Source organism: Hakea prostrata, chromosome 5 (assembly GCF_041222555.1).
Source record: "Hakea prostrata isolate BN-2017 chromosome 5, UWA_Hpros_2, whole genome shotgun sequence".
NCBI lineage: Eukaryota > Viridiplantae > Streptophyta > Magnoliopsida > Proteales > Proteaceae > Hakea > Hakea prostrata.
The window spans coordinates 22151271-22171235 of record NC_142604.1 but is presented as its reverse complement, the minus strand read 5'-3'; the positions used below and the strand labels follow the sequence as shown (position 1 = coordinate 22171235).

General features: G+C 39.2%; 1 protein-coding gene across 1 annotated transcript in view; it reads right to left on the bottom strand.

Moving 5' to 3' along the window:
* IRE (AGC (cAMP-dependent, cGMP-dependent and protein kinase C) kinase family protein) overlaps positions 1-19965 on the bottom strand; it is a 95498-nt gene that overhangs the window by 38530 nt on the left and 37003 nt on the right. The window contains exons 7-11 of the mRNA XM_089154988.1: positions 18274-18366; positions 18043-18183; positions 17823-17915; positions 717-921; positions 530-615 (exon numbers count right to left, since the gene is read on the bottom strand). Coding sequence (XP_089011114.1) covers positions 530-615; positions 717-921; positions 17823-17915; positions 18043-18183; positions 18274-18366 — 618 coding nt within the window. The remainder of the gene's footprint in view (positions 1-529; positions 616-716; positions 922-17822; positions 17916-18042; positions 18184-18273; positions 18367-19965) is intronic.

The following is a 19965-nucleotide window of genomic DNA, read 5'->3' as shown; positions in this document are numbered from 1 at the left end:
TCTGATAGTTTGTAATGGGCGAGGTTTTTTAGGTAAGGGAAATGTAGCCATGCTTTTGGAGTTCATGCTTTTATGATAGTGTATATATATAGATATATACACAAACTGAGAGATGTTAGTCCAGTGGTTAGGCTAATACCCTATGAAGCTGCTTGGTACTCCAAAGTTACAGCTCTGAAACTACCATAGCATCAGTAGATGCCAACTCTAGTTAACTTTCAGACCTAACTAGTTGTATAGAACTAAAATTGTTGACTGTCATGTAAAATGTTCCACATACTTTTGTACAACTTAAGACATGTTTCTCCAGTGTCAATGGAGAACATAAAAGGTTAGATTGGGGGGGGGGGGGTTTGACAAAATGGTTATACATGAAGATAGAAATCTAGTCTAAGGCAATTTTAGGAAGTTTGCAATATAGAAATAAAAAGCCTTTAAATTCCAAGGAAGCATAAAAATAAAGGGCCAATGTATTTATACCAGAACCAACTTGCAAAGTAGATAGATCTCAACAATCATGGATGCTTACCTGTGGATGTTCAGCATTGAATGGTGGGATACCTACAAGCAATTCAAAAAGAATGATACCAACAGACCACCAATCTGCAGTTGCACCTACATAAAGTACAAGAAGTGAACAAGTCAGAAAATAAGGATAAAAACATCTTTTGTACATAGAAAGTTTTTAACTCCAGCCAACAGATAAATTTACCAACCATGGCCCATTCCTAAAAGTATCTCAGGTGCTAGATAATCAGGAGTACCGACAGCTGAATGTTTTTGTCGTTGCTCTCGTTTTGATGTTTGTCGTTCAAGATTTTTTGGTTCATTATCTTCAAGATCGGAACTGCTGACAGATGGACCCGATAGATCATCTGTGCTATTGATAAGCCCCACTTTTGACAGGCCAAAATCTGTCAACTGCGAGAAAAGGAATTAGAGATTTGTGAGAGATGAGAACTAACATCACTACATATCTATTTAAAACTGACAATGTACAATAAAAATGTCAAAAAATAAGTAGATACCATCAACCACACCAGGAAAATCATTCCTTGTGATTACTTGTACAAGGATAATACACAAACTCAACAGCAATGCAGCATTCTGTAAAAATGTATAGAAATAAGAAAAGAAGTGATGACAATGACATAAGAGGATCCTAAAAGTGCAGGAATGACAGTTAGGTAATCTGGGGTTGAATATAGAGTTTCTTGAAATTTTCAGTTAGGGTGAAGTGATGAAAAATGGTAAGATCTCATGGTTTGGTTAGGGTTCAAAAGGTCGAAGTAAGTGGGATAGGATGGAGTTTCAAGTATAGAACAACTTTGAGCAGTAAGTTTCTTTAATTAAAGAATTGAGATGGGGTGACATGGCAGTGAACTAAAGCTAGGGATGTGGGTTTTATAATGTTCTGAAACTTGGAGGTAATGTAGGCAGTGATCTAGGTTCTTAAATTTCAGGATCTTCTTCTCCTTCTTTACTTCTCTGGTATTCCAACTAAAATATGAGTGATTCGGTTGCGTACAGGATTACTAGGCTTTATTTTGTGTTCTAAATTGAACTGGCACAAGCTGGTTTGAACTAGTGGGTCAGTTTAAGTGATTTTGATATTAAAATTATTTATTTATTTTGTTAAATTATCATCAAAGTTAATTAAATTGAATATAGGACTCTGCCCTGAGTCTGATAGATTAAGTCTTCATCATTAATGATGCAAAAAGAATGTCCAAGATGGTCAATTGGGCTTTGAAATATTTGATTTTGGCCCATGGGTGTGTTTTATAGATATTAAGCTTCTTATTTTTGGTTTATTGATGTAATCCCAAAAATAAAAGCCCATAACGTGGGGGCAATGATGGTACGTCATGGGATTAGGCGTTAACTTCAATATTTGATTTAGTGTTTGAGGTATGTGAACCCCACCAACTAGGGATGAATTGATGAATTGAAATTTGAGTTCTATTGATTGCTGCCAGTGAGGTACAGTGACATAGCATCTCCCCTCCCTATCTCTCTCTCTCTCTCTCTCTCTCTCTCTCACTCATGCAATTTCTTCCCTTTCTTATCTTCTCTTGTAATACCCCAAGGTCTTGAAAGTCAGTATATCTTTTAAATCTATGATTTCATCTTAGGGGAATTTTTGTAATTTTACACATTAGGGGCAGACATGTGATTCATAAGTAAGTGTTTCTTGAATATTAATAGCTAGCAGTTTAGTCCTTTTATTTGAATATTATTTGCCGACTTAATAAACATGCAAGTATCTAGCCTGGTGGTTGGGATTTCTACTAAGGTATTAAGAGGTCCACAGTTCAAGTCTAACGAGAATGAAGTGAATATTAATTTTAATGGTTTTTGTGTTAATATTGGGTCAACAAAATAACGAATTGAATAGATTAAAAGAAAAAGGCGATTTATGAAATGTGAATAGAGAGGGGAAAGTATTCCTACTTAATAGAAGTTTGGATTAAATTGAATTAATAGGGGTTGATGTTATGTTGTGACCCAAGTTTTTATATCCAATTTTGAAGATGGATCTGCACCAACATATTTTGGTGGGCAACTGGAATGACCCATTTTTAGAGATCTGTGGTGAAAGCGTAGGGCTTGGGCCTAACCCAATGGATCGACTTGTTTGGAGACTATATATATGTATCTTATGTTTGCCTATCACATTATTGAGAGATTTGGGATTTTCGGTTAGAGTTTTGATTGAGAGTTCTTATAATGCTCTTGCAATTGGTTGTGAGATCTCCTTTTATACTTCTTCCACATAGTGAAAAAGTTCTTCCTCTTTGCCCGTGGGACATAGCACAACATATTGTTGTGTTAACCATGTTAAATCTTTTTGTTTTCGTTTTGTTTCTATTTCGATTTGCTATTTCGTGGTGTTTTTTTAACAAATTGGTATCAAAGCGTATGAACAAAACTTTGTTAGAAAAGGCAAGTTGCATGCTATCAAATGTAGGACTTGACAACAAGTTTTGGGCAGAATCAGTAAAAACAGCAGCATGGTTGGTAAATAGGTCTCCCTGCTTTGACAAAAAAACATAGCTATTGGGTGAAAAACTCTAAAGGAGGTATGGTCAAGTAAACCTGCCAATTACAATAATTTAAAATTTTTTGGATGTCCTGGTTATGCACATATGAATGATGGGAAGTTGGAAACTAGGGCTAAAAAGTGTATTTTTCTTGGGTATAGATCTACAGTTAAGGGATTCAGATTAAAATGTCTTGATCCAAATAATCCTAAATTTATCATTAGCAAAGATGTAACTTTTGATGAGCCAGCTGTGTTGAGTCCCAGAAAACAAACTGATAGGAACCTTCAGATAATCCCCATTAATTCTTACTAGTAACACGTATGAAAGAATCACCACTGAACAACTATAAATTCAGAACTGTAAGAATACATTAAGGTAGCACCTGATTTCATTAAGCAAACCTGAATGGTTAATGCTGATGAATAAAAGCTGATTCTACAGACTGATAATCAATTCTGGAATTAGGAAAAACAAAATGAAAACTCTGATAATCAAGAACATCATAATGGTCATGCCATTCCCGAGAGGTTTCCCTCTCCCACAAGCACTGCTTGTATCTCCTTTCTCCTCCCCTCTACGCTTCTCTTCCTTCCCTTACATAACCGAACAATCCTAACAAAATCTTACACATCTTCCAAATCTTCTTCTGCCACCTGGATTGTCCCTTCTGCACCTCTGCTGTGAGCAGAGTAGTGGTTGCTGTCCAATAGAAGGTTGCCATCTGTCCTCTCTTTACTTATCCCCTCCAATAACTAGAGGTGATATTGTGTTCTTCCCCTATTCTTGCGCTCATACACCCGAGTTATAAGGGCTTTATCAACACTCCCTCCCTTTAGTTTCACCTTGTCCTCAAGGTGAAATCAAGAAATTGATTATGCAATTCAGGAAAGTCCTCCCAAGTGTTCTCACAGCCAAGACGAACTTTCATTCGTCTCGCCTGGTTCGCTACCCGGTGAACCGGGCAAAATGGCGAAATATCGCTGACATCTTGGCGATATTGCGCCCCTCTGGCTTCAACCCTTGAGCTGCCCTGATGTGTTCTCGGTGTCCAAAGAGGGAAAGCTGCTCAGTGGTGAGAATGTAAATCGCCTTGAGAAGGATTGCTTGGGCAGCAACAAGGGCTTCTTCTGGTTGCACCAATTGCTTGAACTCACTCTACCAGGTGAGTCATTCATCTTCAGATTTAAAGCTCTTTTCAGTTTTTTCAAACGGATCCATGAAAATCAAGATTGAAGAGATGGACTTGAAGCTTCCAATTTCCGTTCCTTCTCTGCAGTTTCAACTTCAAGTTCCCAAGTTCCACAGATTCTCCCATTCCAATTTCCTGCTTGGTTTTTGGGAAAGTTACACAGATTCTCCAACCCTCCTTGATCAAAGAATTAAATCGAACGGTTGCAGATTTATTTCAAGAGTTTTTAGGGTTTCAGGTCTCCTTCATACCTGATGCTACCCATTTCTTATTTCTCTTTGAAGCATTCACTATGGCTCCAAGATTGCACCTCAAGTACCCACCCTTCTAAGTTTTGATCTCTTAGTTACTTGGTTTTGAAGGTGTTTGTTTCGTAGAGAAGATGATGTTGCTCAAGATGATGTTTCATTTTACCAAAATCGCAGAGCTAGACCAGAAGACGGAGATCAAGGAAGATGCGGACTCCTTTGCGCAACGAGCAGAAATGTACTACAAGAAGCGACCGGAGCTGATATGCATGGCTGAAGATTTCTACCGTGCCCACCGTTCCTTGGCTAAGCGGTTTGATCTTCTAAAATTAGACAATGGAAACTGACTGCTGGGTTCTCCTCTTCACCGATTACAGAGATCAACTAGCCCTCTGAAGATCGCCGATCTACTGATATTGCCTTCCATGCTTTCTTCTTCTTCTTCTCCTTCTCCTTCAACGATTTTCTGGCGACATTAAAGAAATTTCGTTTTGCCCCCTGGTTTCGGTTCTCCAGGGGGCGATATCACCGAAATTTGTCGATATTTCGCCAAATTTCGGCAATAAATTGTTCTGTGCTCACAGCTAGGTAGTTGCTTCTAGTGAATCAGTACCTCAAGTGCTCCATGGGGTGAAGAACGGATGTCTAATAATTCTCCCGGGGTGAGTTGGAGCTTTCCATCTTCTGCTAAACATGATGGCAGTGGCTGAGTAATGATGTTATTACCCACCACTTTCTTTAATTGCGAGACATGAAAGACCGGATGAACTTTGTAGTCGGCTGGTAGTGTAAGTTTGTAAGCAACGGGGACGATTTAAGCTGCAATAGGATATGGGCCACAGTAATGATGGCTGAGCTTCTCATTGGGGTGCTTGGCTAGCTTCTTGAATTGGTATGGTTGAAGTTTGAGAAAAACTTCCTCCCCTACTTGGTAAGTGACATCTCTTCAGGGCTGATTTGTAGAAGAGCGCATGTGGTCTTGAGCCACACGCATTTTGGTCTTCAACTCATCTAGGATGTGATCATGTGCATGCAGGAAAACATCAACTTCTTCCAGCCTGGAACAGTTCCCTTCCTATTTTAGCAAAGGTGGGGGTTCTTGGCCATAGATAGTTTGAAAGGGAGCCATTTTGGTGGCTGAATGGTAGGTGGTATTGCACCAATATTCTGCCTAAGAGAGCCAAGTGGTCCAATCTTTCGGCTGCATAGCACAAAAACAGCGGAGATAGATCTTTAACCCTCGGTTTACCACTTCCGTTTGGCCATCTGTTTGAGGGTGATAGGCACCGCTGAACTTAAGGTTGGTTCCCGCTAATTTGAAGAGTTCTTTCAAAAAATTACTCATGAAAACCTGGTATCTATCAGATACAATCGACTTAGGAAATCCATGGAGCCTTACTATCTCTTTGCTGAAAATCATGGCCATACTTTGATAGTCAATCCACCACCACAAGTATTGTGTCCCCCCCTTGGGTTTTGGGTAATTCACCAATGAAGTCTAGGTTGATGTCTTCCCATATTTGGCTGGTATAGGAAGAGGTTGAAGCAGCCCTGCTGGTTTCATGGCTTGGTGCTTGCTCCATTGATGTGTCGCAACTTGCCACAAAATCCTTCACAACCCTCTTCATGCCAATCATATACACTACTGCTGCTAACCTTTCGTAGGTGCAGAAGTACCCAAATGACCTCCAAAAGGAGTGGAGTGGAATTCAGCAAGCAATTTAGGGATTAATTTGGAATTTTCAGGGATAACCAGTCGTCCCTTATAAAAGAGTCTCCCTTGGACATTCTTCGATAGTGGCCACTCATTCATGCAATGTATCTTCTGTGGATCTACAGCTACACCATCTGCGGAGACTATGTCCTAAGTAGTCCAATGTGGTCATTGCAAATGGGCAGTTCTTCTCGTTAACCACCAAGCAGTGTTGTGTTAGGAGGTTTAAGACCAACCGAAGGTGACCCAGATGGTCCTTCAAAGATCTGCTATACACCAAAATATCATAAAAAAACACTAACACAAACTTCCTTAAGTGTTCTCGAAATACCTCATTCATTAGTGCTTGGAAAGTGGCAGGTGCATTCGAGAGCCCAAAGGGCATTACGAGAAACTCGTAATGTCCATCATGTGTTTGGAATGCTGTCTTCTCCTCATCACCTTTGGCAATCCTGATTTGGTGGTACCCTGATTTGAGGTCGAGCATGCTAAACACCTCAGCACTCCCCAGCTCGTCAAGCAACTCATCTATCGCTGGTATGGGGAATTTATCGGGCACGGTTAGCTTGTTAAGTGCTTGGTAGTCTACATAGAATCTCCATCCTCCATCCTTCTTTCGCACCAACAGCACCGGGCTTGAATATAGACTTACACTTCCACGTATTAATGCATCAGCTAAGATCTCATTGACTAACCTCTCTACTTCGTTCTTCTGTGAATGAGGATAACGATACGGCCTAAGGTTCGGTGGGCTGTTGCCGTTGACCAATCTTATTGAGTGGTCATAGGGTCTCCGTGGAGGAAGTTCCCTGGGTTCTACAAATAATGCTTTGAATTCTTCTAGTAACTCTCATACCTGTTCACTGAGGTTAACATCCTCCTGTACATCTTCCGGCATCGGCTTCAACCAAAATCCATTGCCCTCCTTCTGAGCCATCTTCCAAAGCTGCTGTAAGGTTGTTTCCAGCCTGAGTAATGCAAGGTCCCCTTTTAATTTCACCTGCCTATTCCCCCACATGAATTGCATAGTCTATAGTTTCCAGTTGGTCTGAATATCACCTAGTAATGATAGCCACTTCACCCCAATATCACGTCAACTACGCCCAACTCAAACGGCAGTAGCTTCTGCACAAACTTTATACCATCAATCACTATAGGTATACTACGACATACCCCCTTGTCCTCCGACTTTTTTGCCATCGCCCAACATCACATGGAAGTTCTTTTTACCTTCAACCTTCAGTTATACCCTCTCTGCCATTCTTCGTGAGATGAAGTTATGGGTCGCACCACAATTAACGAACGGCACTACAGGGACTTCGCCTATTTTCCCCTTTAATTTCATTGTGCGAGGTGAATAGAGACCAGCCAAGGAACTGTGGGACAATTCGACTTCTATTAACGAGCCGTTAGGTCCTTTGTTGCCTTCAGTGGTGTCCTCTGCCTCTTCTCTTGTTTCTTCCTTATGAAAGAGCATTACTTGTAGCTGCTTCATGGGGCATTGATGCCTTTGAGAATAAGGACCATCACACCAAAAACATAGCCCTCTGTCCATTTTGCTCTTCATTTCTTCAGGAGTAAGCCATTGTGGTCTGCTGTTGCCACCGGAGGAAGACGAGAGAGCACCCTTTGAAGAAGATGAAGGGTTTGGGTTGGTTTGCCCTAAATTAGACCGAGCGGTCGTAGATGAACCAGGGTCTGTTTGGTTCGTCGAACCAGTTTGAGTGGGCCGAGGCCCCATAGGATTCGAACGATTTAGCACTACGGTCCGTTGGGCCCTGGGCTGCCGCCACCCACTAGTGGGTTGCACCATTGAAGACGCCTTAGGCCCACAAAGCATATGATTCTTGGCCTTGGTTGAGTGGGCCATCTCCATAATATGGGCCAGACCCTTAGGCTAGAATAATCGTAGTTCAGCCCTAACATTGTCTTTCAACTCCGAGAGAAAAGCTCCCTGTAATCAATCTTCTTCCTTGGCACCGGCAGCGGCGACTAGGGTTTCAAATTTGCCACGATACTCTATGACAGTGCTACTTTGTTGGAGCTCCATGATTGCTTCCTGCATCGAACCAGATCGTTTTTGTAGCTTTTGCTTCAGTTTTGCCCATGAGTGGAGAGGGTTCTGTAATTCTCTAAACTGTACCCAACTGAGAGCCATTCCTTCGAAGCAAATCAGCGCAGCTTCTCTGCCTTCGTAAGTCCTAGCAACCCAAAATATCTCTCTGCTCTAGCAGCCCATCCATTTGGGTTGTCGCCGTTGAAGATGGGTAACTCCAGATACCTTAGGAAGAAATCACGGTGTCCTACAGGAGTAGCTGCTCGTTAAAGCTCTTGCAAGAATGTACTCTGCATATCGTCTCCCTTGGATGTTTGAATTGTTTCGTCCCCTTTGCTTAAGGTGACCTCCGATGATGGATTATCAACCTCCACTGATTTTCCTTTTGCCAATAACACTCTTAACTCATTTACGAATGTCGTATGGTTCTGTTCTATCCTATATAGCTTTGAATCTATCATTGCTAGTTGGGTTTGCAGGTCTTTCATGCTAGCTTCTACAATTTCAACTCTTGACTCCATTCGGCTCCTTTCCATCCCCTGGGATCAACTTCCTCTGATACCAGATTGATAGGAACCTTCAAATAATCCCCATTAATCCTTACTAGTAACATGTATGAAAGAATCACCACTGAACAACTATAAATTCAGAACCGTAAGAATAACATTGAGGTAGCAGCTGATTTCATTGAGAAAACCTGAATGGTTTGACACTGATGTATACAAGCTGATTCTATAGATTGATAGTCGATTATGGCATTAGGAAAAACAAAATGAAAACTCTGATAATCAAGAACAGCATAATGGCCAAGCCATTCCTGAGAAGTTTCCCTTTCCCACAAGCACGCACTGCTTGAATCTCCTTTCTCCTCCCCTCCCTTACATAACCGAACAATTCTAATAAACTCTTACAAATCTTCCTAGTCTTCTTCTGCCACCTGGACTGTCCCTTTTGCACCTTTGTTGTGAGCAGAGTAGTGGTTGCTGTCCAATAGAAGGTTGCCATCTGTCCTCTCTTTACTTTGATCCCCTATAGCAGCTAGAGGTGATATTGTGTTCTTCCCCCTTATTCTTGTGTTTGTATCCTGAGTTATGAGGGGCTTATCACTAACCCAACTTCATAGTGATAAAATTCAGAATATCTCTGGGGAGAAGGTGGAGTTTGAAGTGGATAATCCATCTTCAAAGAAAGCACAATCAACTTTAGTTCAGCCGCCCACTCTTATTGAAGAAGAAGGTGCTCTAGGGAATCAAGAAGAAGAGGAGTACAACATTGCCAGAAATAGGCCAAGGAGGAACATTAGGCCACCACAAAAATATGGGCATGCTGAAATTGTTGCTTATGCATTGTTCGTTGCAGATACAACTGAAAATAGTGTGCATATAACATATTTAGAAGCTACTTCTTCAGCAGATTCTTTGAAGTGGTTGTTGGCCATGAATATGAAGATTGAGTCTCTTCACAAAAATTAGATATGCGAGCTTGTCAAGCCTACTAGAGGAAAGAAAATTGTTGGTTCCAAATGGGTCTACTAGAAGAAAGAATCCACCACAGGTGGTGGAAATGCTAGATACAAGGCATGGATGGTTGTAAAAGGCAACAATTAGGTATAAGGTGTTGACTTTAATGATGTATTTCCACTTATTGTTAAGCATAGTTCCATTCATGTTTTGCTTGCTTTAGTTGCTATGCATAATTTGGAGTTTGAGCAACTTGATAGAAAATTGTATTATACGGTGAACTAGAAGAACAGATTTATATGCATCACGTTGAGGGTTTTATTGTAGATGAAAAGAAGCACTAGGTTTTGTTGTTGGAAAAGTCCCTATATGGTTTGAAGCAATCTCCTAAGCAATGGTATAAGAGGTTTGATTCTATCACAACTCCTTTGGGTTACAATGGGTGTAAGTATGACTGTTGTGTATACTTTTTTTTATGGTTCATTCATATATTTGCTCTTATATGTTGATGATATGTTGATTGCTACTAAAGATATAAATGAGATCATCAGATTAAAACAATAGTTAAGCACCGAATTTGAGATGGAGACTTGGGGGCAGCAAAGAAGATTTTGGGTATGGAAATAAAAAGGGATAGGAATGCAGGGAAACTATAGGTATCTCAACAAAAATACAAGGAGAAGGTGTTGGAGTGTTTTGGCATGAAAGATGCAAAACCTATTAGTATTACATCTCACTTTAGACTTTCAGCTGTTCTATCACCTCAGACAAATGAAGACTTGAGTTATGTATCACGTGTTCCATACTTTAGTGTAGTTGGCTCCATTATGTATGTTGTGGTTTGCACTCGACCTGATATTTCACAGGCAGTAAGTGTGGTGAACAGATATTTATCATATCTAGGTAAAACTCACTGGGAAGTAGTGAAATGGATACTTAGGTACCTAAAGGGAACCTTTAGTGTGTGTGTTTGGAGTTTGGGAGGAATGGTGACAAGTTGACACGTTATATTGACTCAGATTATGCAGGTGATCTTGACAAAAGAAGGTCACTCAAAGGTAATGTGTTTACCTTGGGAGATTGTGTGATCAATTGGAAGGCTACTTTACAGGCTACAGTTGCATTATCTACCACACAGGTAGAGTAAATGGTGGTGACTGAAGTAGTTAAAAAAGGTATTTGGCTTAGAGGCTTGATTAGAGAACTCTATAGTTCAAGAGGAGACTGTTGTCTATTGTGATACATGGAGTATTATTCACTTGACTAAAGATCAGATGTGTCATAAGAGCACATTGATGTACGGTATCACCATGTTAAAGAGATAGTTGCTAAAGGCAATATCCAAGTGTTGAAGACTGGTATGAAGACAATCCAACTGATATGTTGATAAAACCTTTATGTACTGCCAAGTTCAAGCATTATTTAGACTTGATTGGTGTTGGTCGCATTAGAACTTAGCCCATGAAGGGGCTATTGGAGAAGATGAAGATTATTCAGCTTCGTGGGAGAATTCAAGTCAAGGTGGAGATTTGTAATGTTGTCCCTAAATTCTTATACCTGATTTTGAAGATGGGATATATTTTGGTGGGTGACTAAAATGACCCATTTTTGGAGATCTATGGTGGAAACTGAGGGCTTGGGCCCACTCAATGGATTTACTCATTTACTTGATTGGAATCTATATATATGTATCTTATGTTTGCTTACCACATTATTGAGAGAATTGGGATTTTTTCTTAGGATTTTGATTGAGAGTTCTTATAGCGCCCTTTTTGGGCTATTGGTTATGAGGTCTCCTTCTAGACTTCTTCCATATAGTGAAAAACTTATTCCTCTTCGCTTGTGGACATAGCACACCATTTTGGTGTGTAAACCACGTTAAACCTCTATGTTTTTGTTTTGTTTCTATTTTTATTATCTATTATCTATTTCCTGTGTTTGTTTTAACAATTATTGTTGCCCCCTGTCCTAGTCATGTCTGACATCCTCATCTTGAATGTAAGGGGCCTCAATTTCCTTGCTAAACAAGCCGATGTCAGAAATACCGTTTGAGAGGCAAAGATTTCCCTTTATGCCCTTCTCAAACCCATGTTCATGCTGATAATGCCCGTTAGGTCACCTTGTCCATTGCCCCCTCTTGGTTGTCTCTCTATAATTCAAACCACTCCCCTAATAGCCACATTTGGGTTGAGTGGAACCCAACAAAGATCAATGTCTCCCTTTCTACCTCCTCCCAAGTTATGCATCTCTCCATCATATTGTGCCCCCTATGCTAGACAATATCCATAAGAAACTCCAACTTTGGAAAGGAAAGCTTCTCTCCTTCACCAGCAGACTTGTACTAATTTGACATGTCCTTGAAGCCACCTATCTTTATTGGTGTGCTATTTTCTCCTTTCTTAATTCCACCATCTCTAAGTGGAAGCCCTCTTCTCTGTTTTCCTCTGAAAAGGCCAAGAATCCTCTCGCTTCCTCCATTTAATTAGCTGGTCTCATATTTACCGCCCAAAATCTGAAGGAGGCTTAAGGAATCCACTGCATTAAAGATTAATATGTGGCTAGCCTCATGGAACTCATTTGGAAGATTGCCTCTAAGCATGACTCAATCTAGGTCAACTATTCCTATGCCCACCTCCTCAAATCTGACTTGTTTTGGACTCTCTCTCCCCGCTAATCCCTATTGGGTTTGAGAAAGCTCCTGCAGTTGAGACTGCTTGCCCTCTTAGATATTTCCACATCTCCTCTAGTTCCTTAGTTTCCTTCTTGCTAGACCAATGGCATCTAATGGGTATTATTTTTACACTCCTTGGCCCATAACCGTATCCCCAGATCCACTCCCCTTTCTAGCTTCATCTCTAATTGCCCATGGTCCCTCATTTCCCACCTTGTCTTAATCAGATCTGGACTTCCCTCTCCCCCAACCTTTTAGACCTTTCTTAAGATCTTACCATTTGGCTTTCCTCCCCATCCACAACCTGCACCACTTCTACGGCCTAGAATCTCTTTCACTCCCCCTCCCCCCTCTCTTGGGCTCCCTAGGTTTGGTTCAAAGATCATATCTCGTGTCACTCACTCACCCTTTAGAGAGCCCTTAATCTTGCTCTCTCCACCCAGGCTTTTCTCATTAGCCGCCATATCCTTGCCAACCCTTGTTATATCTTTTGCAAGAATGGTTCAGAGGACCTTAACCACCTCTTTTTCTCTTACCCCTTTGCCCGCTCCCTATGGGAGAAATCCTTAGCCTCCATTTGGCTAGTTTTATATGCTCCTATGGTTTTGTTTGAGATTGGACTTGGATCTTGAGGAATATCTCAGGCTCTACTGTTTGTTGCTAGATTGGCAAGTTTTTGGTGCTACTATCCATCACTTGGTGGAGCGTAATCTTAGTAGATGGTTTTCGAAATCTTGCTCCTTAGACATGATTTGGAAAGCCATATACTTTGATGTCTACACTAAGATCCAACATCTCCCCCCCCACACACTATTATAGATACCCCAATGAACGGGCCCATTATTGTTTCCTTAGGTCTTGGCACTCCCCTTCAGCCTCCACCTTTGGTCTCCCCCGCCCCTCTCTCCATTGTACATTCTTTCCCCCTTCTGGGGCTCTTAATATAGTTTTTTTTTTCCATAAAAAAGAATTAATTGGAGTTTAAATTGAAAGTAGAGAACTCATGATGAAGTGAGCTATCTAATAGGGGTTAGGACTAAATAGAAATTAAGGAGAAAGTGAGACTACAAAAAATATATATATATATATATATATATATATATATATATATAATAAATAAATAAAAAGAAGTGTGAAGAACTGTGAGAGAAAAATTTTAGGAAAAAAAAAAGGACGAAAGTGACTAAAAGAAGTAGGGCTAAAAGAGAAATATGAGGGAAAAGAAATTGTGAGGAGGAGAGATCGAGATCAAGAGAGAGAGAGAGAGAGAGAGAGTGAAAGAGTGAGAGAACAGACAACATAGTGTAAGAAAGAAAGAGAGATCAGCTTTAAGAAGCAGTAGACTGAAAGGGAATTAGAAAGAAATAAAGGAGAAGAGGGAGCAGGAATCAAATTCTGGGTGGAGTAAGTTACTCTCATTCATCAAATTCTGGTTTAGGGGTTGTATGGTAACGTTTCTGTTCTATTTCCTTGTTTTTAGGTAAGAATCCCTGTCTATATGCATTTTGACTATTTTTGGGTGCTGGAATCATGTATGGTTATACACTTATACTTATACAGGAAAAGAATCGTTTCTGTACACACACACCCCACCCCCCCCCAAAAAAAAAAGAAGAAGAAGAAGAAGAAGAAGAAGAAGAAGAAGAAATGAACTAGGGAAGAAATGAACTAGGGAAGAAACTTTTAGTGTTCCAAAATAGAAGGTTATGGTTAGATGTCAACAAGACAAGCATGCCCCTTCGCCTTTTCAAGAGAAGCGTCTTTTTTTGCGAGAAACATTAATTTCTCAAAGTTGGCCCACTAGTGTGCTCGAAGTGCTGGCTCGTTTCAAAAATGGAAGAAAAAACACAAGAAATAAAGAGGATTACACATACATGTTTTGAGTTGCTTCTGTTCCAAAAATGCAAAAAACACAAGAAGCAAGAAACAAGAACATTGTTGTACAACCTCTTAGAGTAACAAAATATCTAGTTTGTAACTTTAGTTATGATCGGGCAGATGATGAGGTGGTGATACTTGACGATAAAGAGATTCCTCAAAGTGATTGTTTTAGGTACCTAGGTTCAATCATAAGAAAAATATGTGATTTAGAGGATGAGGTTTCCCAAAGAATTAAAATAGGGTGGATGAAGTGGAGAGGTGCGTCCGGGGTCTTAAGTGATTGGCGTAGTATATTAAAGCTTAAAGGAAAATTTTATCGGACTATTGTTTGACCAGCTATGATGTACAGTGTAGAGTGTTGGGCTATTAAAAAGAATCATATAGATAAACTCAGTGTAGCAGAAATGAGGATGCTAAAATGGATGAGTGGCAAAACTAGGATGGATGAGATAAGAAATGATCATATTAGAGTTGGTCTGGGAGTTGCTCACATAAGTGATAAGCTTCAAGAAAGTCATTTGAGGTGGCATGGCCACGTTCAACGGAGACCTAAAAATGCCCATGTACGGAGAAGTGATATAATCCATATTGAAGGAACTAGAAGAGCTAGGGATAGACCTAAGATAACCTTAGGAGAAGTGGTGAGAAAGGATATGTATAGCTTAGGCCTTGTATCTAGCATGGCCTCGAACATAATTGATTGGAGGGCAAGAATCCATGTAGCCGACTCCATTAGTTGGGACAAGGCTTATTGTTGTTGTTGTTGTTGTTGTAACTTGTAAGTTCTAATTTTGAGTAAGAGTTACTCAAATTCATCAAATTCTAATTGAGGGTAGGAACTATTCTTGTTCATTAAATTCTGATTTAGGGAAAGACTTACTCTAATTCCGATTTAGAGTAAGAGTTATTCTCATTCATCAAACTCTGGTTTTAGGTAAGAGTATTCTCATTGAACAAATTCTGGTTTTCGGTAAGAGTTATTCTCATCGATTAAATTCTGGTTTTAGGTTGTGAATAAAACTAGTGCTTGAAACTCAAGACGTAGATAGATAATCTTACAAATAAAGGTAAATGGAATATAATATGTGCACACTACTGTAGTATGCTTCTGTATAAATACTAAAGGTGATTTGGATGCGAATTACTGCTGTATTGCAAGATTACTAATGCTGTATGACATTATTATTACTAGTTTACTACTGCTTAACCTAGTTGCTACTGCTGTTTGCACAATTATCAATGTGTTTCATTATTATGGCTAAGTTATTTTGCAGTTAGCTAATAGTGTGAACATATTAAACACCATTTGAGTGATAACCACAGTGTTTGAAGGTAAATAGACTGTACCATGCTGGTGGAGACTTATAGCCACCAGAGAGGGAGTGTTTTACATAGGACCATAGAAACAGCCATTGGCAGAGAGTGGGTGCCAGTGGTGTGTGCACATTAGTCATAGAGTGAGTGACATGATGCACATATTGTCACAGAATGGGTAACAGTCACATGGTGGGTGCCAATATTGTGGCCATGCTTCACTTATATTATGGACTGCAGCAGTTTATTTTCCCTTATACCAGCCAAAGTAACGAGAATTGTGTAGAAATCAAAAGTGATAATTGAAATTTTGTTTTCTTAGGAAACCAAAGCTATTTTATTTTACTTGATGGTGCTATTATTTGTTCTTTTTATCTGGTGTTCTTCTCTTACATTCCAACTTATTGGTCTGTGTTGCTCACTCATTTTTCTTACATCATAGAAGATTGAGATGAAATTCAGCTTTGCATGTACAGACTCTAGGGTCTTGAAGACAAAAATTAGTTTTATTTATTTATTATTATTATTATTATTTTCATTAGTTGATGTAACAGGGTACAACTGAGATGTAAACTTCAAAATCATTTAACTTTTGGACACACAAGCTGGGGAAGAGTTTAGTTTGTCACTAATAGGAGTTATCTTGGATTTAATGTTATATTTATATATTTAGAATTGAGATTCTGAAGATATGATTTGATTGTTTTGGCTTGTGGTATAAATGGTATGGTTCTTATCATAACTGACTTGGTTGAGTTAGGATCGTTTGATCATCACCCATGAGCATTGAACTCCTACTGATGTGACCCAGGGTCACAGGGCCAGTCTACAGGATCTGTAATTAGGGTCAGCAGTAAATGAGGGTTTCTGGGATTCTGATTTTAGGGTTTTAGACGGAGTTTGGATATGACAGTGGCTAATTAGGGTTTCCAGAGCCTGTGGCAAGGGGAAAATAGGTTTAGATCCTTGCACTTGGCTTTCCAAGGCTTAGGGATGAATTAGGGTTGCTGTAGGGTGTAATTAGGATCTCACAGAGCTGTTTTTGAAGCACTGTTATTGCTGTTTTATTAATGGCAGCAGGTTTTTTAGGGTTTTGGGTTTGAAATTGAAGGAGGGTTCTGGAATTCGGGTTAGGGTTTTAAGTTTGGGGTTCCAAAGTCCAAGGTTTTAAACACCATTCTTGAATTTTAATACTCCTGGAAAACCCAAATTTTCAACTTAGATCTACACCAATATAATCTTAGAAACAGTCCCAAAATTTAGGGATCATCCCCTACATGCCATTACCCAAGTTTTCTCCAAGTTTCACCCTATTCCATTATAACTTTTCACTATCTTCAAGAACCTTACCACTCCATCCATATACACCATTACTCTAAATCTCTCCAAAAACTATCTAACCACCATAACCTATGTTCATATGTACGCTACTAGATTTTCCACAATCATATAACCCTAAAACCATACCATTTGAAAATCGGCCCTAGTTCTACACTTTCAATTTAGGGGCTGCATTGGATAAATCCTCCAATATTGACATAACCAAATAATCCAACCCTAACCCTAACCCTAACATTGTCCTAAAACCCTATTTTAACCTAGCAAACCTACATTGTTCATAGTAGATCCTGGTTATTGGTTTCAAGTTGGTCTCTAATCAGTCTAGAATTAACATCATTAATTTTGAAAGAAACACCAATTTCCAGAGGACATTAACTCCACAACTCAAGGGAAGATGAAATTAGCATCCGTCTAGATGACAAAAGTGACATAACATTTCAAATATGAACATTAGTTCAACAATTGTCTTTGGATTTTTTCTAAATCCCTACTTTCTTGTCTTTCACTACAGATAATCAAGAATTTCCTCTAGATGGAAATACAAATGGGATGTTGCCAATAACCAGATCAATTATGTAAGATGAATCATTGATTTCAAGTATGGTTTAACTGACAAGGACCGTGAATCTGTACTTATCTCAGTGAAAATTATTGCAGTTCCATTGTATGGTTTAACTGACTAAATCCGTGAATCTGTACCTATCTCAGTGCAAATTCTTGCAGTTCTCTTCTTTCTAATATGCAAATTTTCAGAAAACAGAACTCATAGATGCTTCATGCTTCCAACAATATCAGATGAAATGTTCCAATACACCCTTCCCATATTGACAGAACTGTCTCCACAATAATATAGAGAACTAGTGGAATTAGATACGAAGTACAGAACTAAATCAAAATTGACCTTGATGTGACCATCATGAGCAATCAATAAATTGTCTGGCTTCAGGTCTCTGTGAATCACGTTCAAGGAATGCATGTACTCCAATGCGAGAACCTGGAAGCAGTAAAGACATTCAAGTGTCAACTTACCTAATTTAAACATTTATTATACAAGCCAAATCTGCAATGTTGCTGAGAAATTACACAAATGGATTAAAGAATGGGAAATGGCATGCTCTTACAATTTCTGCAATGTACACTCGTGCCATATCTTCATCCAAGCAACCTAAATTTCTCAACAAGGAATAAAGATCTCCACCATTTAAGTACTCCATTACAAGATAAAGGTTTTCCCTGCATGTGAAGGAGTAGAAAAAACGGACCTGTTCATCATTAAATCGTGAATGCAGGTTAGAAAACTAATTCTCTGCTTATATGACCTTAAGAGTCATAAAATCACAGGACTTGCTCACCACAAAAGGATTACGAACTGATATTAGGATGTTGCGCTCAGCCAGAATGCTTTCAACTGCATTTTTGCGGATCATATCAGCCTTCTTTAGAACCTGTAAAATCGTTTTAAGGAATCTTAATTCCTAATGAAAACATCACTAACTATAAAGTGATGAATTTTCAATTTTCATGTCCATGATTTCACATCAGTCTGTATGATACTGATGGTGATTTGACAATGGAGAGACAAAAGCTTTCATAATTACATGAATGCAATCTACATATAACATAGATCCATGTATCCATGCATCTCAATTGTATAAGATCAATAAAAAAAAGATAGGATCATACTCCACTAACAATCAGAAAATGCAGGAAAGTAATTTTAGAGCTGCTAAAAAGAACAACAATCTTTAATAGTTGATAATAATCTCCAATAGTTGATAATCTTTAATAGTTGATAATAATCCCCCAATCCCCCCCCCAAAATAAAAATAAAAATCAACCTATTGTAATTCTGGGTATAAAGGTTGAATTGTCCCTATAATATTATTTTGTAATATCCCACATGGGTATTTCTACTTTTCGTGTACTCATCTATTAACATAAATAAAGGGTAGCGGAGTCTCCCTGGCACAAGTTGGGTTCTTAGAACATTCATCATGGTATTAGAGCTGAAGACTTCGGACTTGATATCAAAGATGTTTGAGAAACAGCCGCGCTAAACCTAATTGCCTCTATTAGGCATACTCAAATTGAGGGGGTCGATTTCCATGAGACGTTTGCCCTAGTTGCTAAGTTGATTACTATTAGAACACTTCTTGCCATTGTTTTTATAAAAGGATGGTCATTGCATCAATTGATGTTAACAATGCCTTTCTCCATGGTGATCTTGATGAAGAGATGGGCACAACTCTTCTGCCTGGTTATGATCGAAAGAGGAAGAGATAGGTTTTTTGCAATCTTGATGAAGAGGTGTGTATGACTCTTTTGCCTGGTTATGATCAAAAGAGGGAGAAATTGGTTTGTCGGGATCTTGATGAAGAGGTGTGCAAGACTCTTCTGCCTGGTTATGATAAAAAAAGGGAGAAATTGGTTTGTCGCTCGCATAAGTCATTATATGGCTTAAATAGGCATCTTGCACTTCGTTTTCCTAGCTCTCCAACACTCTTATTGATCTTGGGTACACACAATCTAAGGCAGATTACTCTCTGTTTTCTCTCATAACAAAGTCTTCATCTACCTTTGTGCTTGTATACATCGATGACATTTTGTTTGTTGGGTTTGACGAACTAGTGACTTCCAACTTAAGATCACTTCTTCAACAATAATTTTGAATTAAAAATCTTGGTTCACGTAATATTTCCTCTGTCTTGAAGTGGCAAGATCTAACAAAGGTGTTTTCATCAACCAACGAAAATACTTCGACATCTTAACTGATGTTAGTCTCACTAGTGCTAATCCTACTTATTTCCCATTGAACAACACCTTAAGTTGGCTACTTTTGATGGTGAGTCATTGCCTGATCCAACACCATACCATCAGTTATTGGGCTAACTTGTTTATCTTACCATTACTTGCTGAGATATTGTTCACAATGTGGATGTTCTTAGTCAATTCATGAACAAACCTCATAAACCTCATATAAAGGATGCTAGTCATTTACTACGTTACCTCCATAGTTCTCCTGGACAAGGGATTCTTTTGTCAAC